Source organism: Nanorana parkeri, unplaced genomic scaffold, assembly GCF_000935625.1.
Source record: "Nanorana parkeri isolate BGI_ZX_2015 unplaced genomic scaffold, ASM93562v1 scaffold513, whole genome shotgun sequence".
NCBI classification, from domain to species: Eukaryota; Metazoa; Chordata; class Amphibia; order Anura; family Dicroglossidae; genus Nanorana; species Nanorana parkeri.
In genome coordinates, this window is record NW_017306781.1 from 770178 (window position 1) to 773236 (window position 3059).

Below are 3059 nucleotides of genomic sequence, written 5' to 3' on the forward strand. Positions count from 1 at the left end.
GAGACAGAGCAGGCAATCAGGAAGCCGGGGGGGGGGGGGGGGGGTTGGTCTGTAGTACAAATGGTTGTCAGTGAGGTGCTGCCATTTTTAAAAGTCTAGCAATGATATGTTGCTTGTTACCATTTGCAAAATATGCATCTTCTGATGTTACTGATTCCACCAAGGAGTGGCACCTTGCCTTCAAGGTGAATGTGTCCAAAATACCCTTGAGAACACACCAGCATGAGAAATCTCAGTACATTCAATTTGGGGACATCATTTAAAAACTGGAGAAAATACAGAGCTGCTATCTATAAAAACCAATCAGTTTTTTCTTTGTCAATGAAAGATCAATCAAGAAATTCGACTGGTTACTAGAGTTCACAGCCCCATGTTGCTTAGGTTTGCTCATAAATGTCCAGGGGTGGGATCCATTCAGAAAAGGATGGACGGTCACCTCTGTCCAGGCCTGCTCTGCCTCCCACCCTCGCCATCCTGTTGTTTTTTACATCTACCTTTTTACGTTTTTGATTGGGGTGAATTTAGATTTTGCATACTTGTAAATTATGCTGTGACTTCAAAAAGTTTGAGAAACACTGGTAGAGTAGCAGGGGCGTAACTAGAAATCACCGGGCCCCATAGCAAAATTTTGTATGGGGCCCCGTGATTGCTAGTTATGCCACTTGCAGAGCCCACCTGATATATCAAACAGCCCACCTGAGAGTGACCCTGCAGAGCCCACCATAGACTCTCTATAGTGGGCTCTGCAGGGTCTCAGATGGGCTGCAAATCTCTTACCTTTCAGCGATGTCCGCCTCCGTGGTCGCCGGGCCCCGCCTCCTCTTACATCACTGGCCCCACCTGCTCTTACGTCGCTGGCCAGTGATGTAAGAGGAGGCGGGGTTTGCTCTTAGGCGGGCCCAGCCTCCTCCTTCGCTGCAAACTCCGGTGTAACCGGCCTCTTCTGCTGTAGCTGCTGGCTGTCACTGACACAGCTCCGCAACGGCTGTGAGGGGAAACGCCGCTGGGTCGCTATGGCGATTGTTACGCCACTGTAGAGTAGTATAGCTTAGCACTGCATTACCATGAATACATAACAATGCACTTTATAGGGTTGTAACAGTTTTGTAATACAGCTATTCCTCACTTAACAACCTACCTGTTTAATGACCGCTCAGACTTACAACCAGCTCTCCGACCAGTTGGTATTGTACACTGTACGAGAAGTTGGGTGAAGCTCGTCTTACATCACCCTTTCTCAGTCTATTTCTCGTTCCCGCAGTTGGTCAGTCAGTCAGTATTCACTACTGTACTGTACATTGGTATTTGCAGTATGCAAATCTAAGTCATGCACTGTATATTAGAGCCGATTTCCTCTATGCCTCACTTAGTGACCAGTTCGCTTAACGACCTAGTCGTAGGAACGGAACTCGCTCATTAAGTGAGGAATGTCTGTAGTGCATATAAAATGTTTTGAAACATTTTCCAGCACTGAAGAAAACAGACCTTTGCAAAGAAAATAAGAAGTAGCAAAATGTGTTTCTTGCTTGTTTATGCATTTAAATGTAAAATATAATTTAAAGGCATGTTAAACTAACATTTATTTCCCATCTATGGACCAAATTTGTTTTTTTATGCATTTAAATGAAAAATAAAATTTAAAGGCATGATAAACTAACATCTATTTCCCATCTATGGACCAAATTTGTTTTTTTTTATGCATTTAAATGTAAAATATAATTTAAAGGCATGATAAACTAACATCCTTTATTTTAATACAAGTTAAGGTGTTTATGTATTTTAATGTAAAATATAAATCAAAGGCATGCTAGACTAACATTTCTTTCCCATCTATAGACCATATTTATAATTTTTATACAAGTAAAATGTATGCATTTAAATATAAACTACAAATCAGAAGCATTAAAGAAATGTATTTGTGTACACAAGAAGCCAGATACACTGCACTGGATCTGCTGTCATTCTTGATGTCTTGCTACATGCCAGGGTCTGGGAGATTGACTTGGCATGTGTTCCAGGGCTGCCATGTGACAGTGCTAAAAACAGTCAATGGGCAGAGCTGAAGACACTTTCCATATTTAGTCACTCACAGCTGCCTGTCCCATGTCACCAAGAGACCACCCCAAAGACTCGCATTCTGTCCAAGCCCATCATGGCTCACGTGCTCTACTATTTAAACTTGGCTAATTCTAAAACGTGTCCATCACTTGACCTTTTACCTGCATGTCCTTTATCTACCACTGCACCCATACAATCAATGGGCAATGCAATGGGTACCAAACGTGACCAATCCAGTTAGTAGTGATATAGCCCATGCAGATCTATACATGAAACTCATGAATGATCTATAGCAGTGCAATCCCCTGCTGTGAACCCAACCAGTGAACACACACAGATATCAATGTGATCCAAGGCATGAACTTACCTGCAGCAGAAGTTTCACTCTTTCAATAGGAGCAACAGCAGTCTTGGAAATAGCTGCAGCAATACCACCAGCTAAAAAGTCCTTGAGGAAGCTGATAGCTTGGTCACCCATCTTGGAAGTGTCTGAGATGAAGCACCTGCTTCTTTCCTATGTAAGTATATCCTTCCCCTACACAGCTCCCTGCCTGCTGTACCAGCCAAAATAGGACGACTGTCAGAATGAGTCCTCTTTATAAAGACACCGGATCCCCCCAGGGGTGGGCTCCCCACCACTGCCTCCTATTGGCTGCTATGCCCAGATCAGAGGGCATAGGGGGCAAGGCAGCCATATTGCCTAATGGAGACCCCCATGCAACTGATGCTGATAGGGACATTTAAAGGACATTATAAAGTTATCTGGTCCTGAGTGAAGAACATCATGTCCCTACAATATTAATAGCCAGGGAAGAATGCGGAGAGAGTATGGAGACAGAGAGCAGCCTGAATGCCATCCATAGTCATAGGATCGCAGCTGCTACAATCACAGCAGAGTGGAAGACAAAGCTGCTATGTGTAGCTGTAGTTAGATTTGTGATAAAATGAGATTGGGTATATGTTATGGCTGTTATGTGAACCCTGGTCCTGGATTTAGTCCA

General features: G+C 43.5%; 1 protein-coding gene across 1 annotated transcript in view; it reads right to left on the reverse strand.

Annotated features, from left to right (window-relative positions):
• Positions 1-2615, reverse strand: part of SLC25A4 (solute carrier family 25 member 4) — a 12582-nt gene extending 9967 nt beyond the window's left edge. Inside the window, exon 1 of the mRNA XM_018561292.1 lies at positions 2426-2615. Coding sequence (XP_018416794.1) covers positions 2426-2536 — 111 coding nt within the window. The 5' untranslated portion in view covers positions 2537-2615. The remainder of the gene's footprint in view (positions 1-2425) is intronic.
• Positions 2616-3059: the final 444 nt, after the last annotated feature.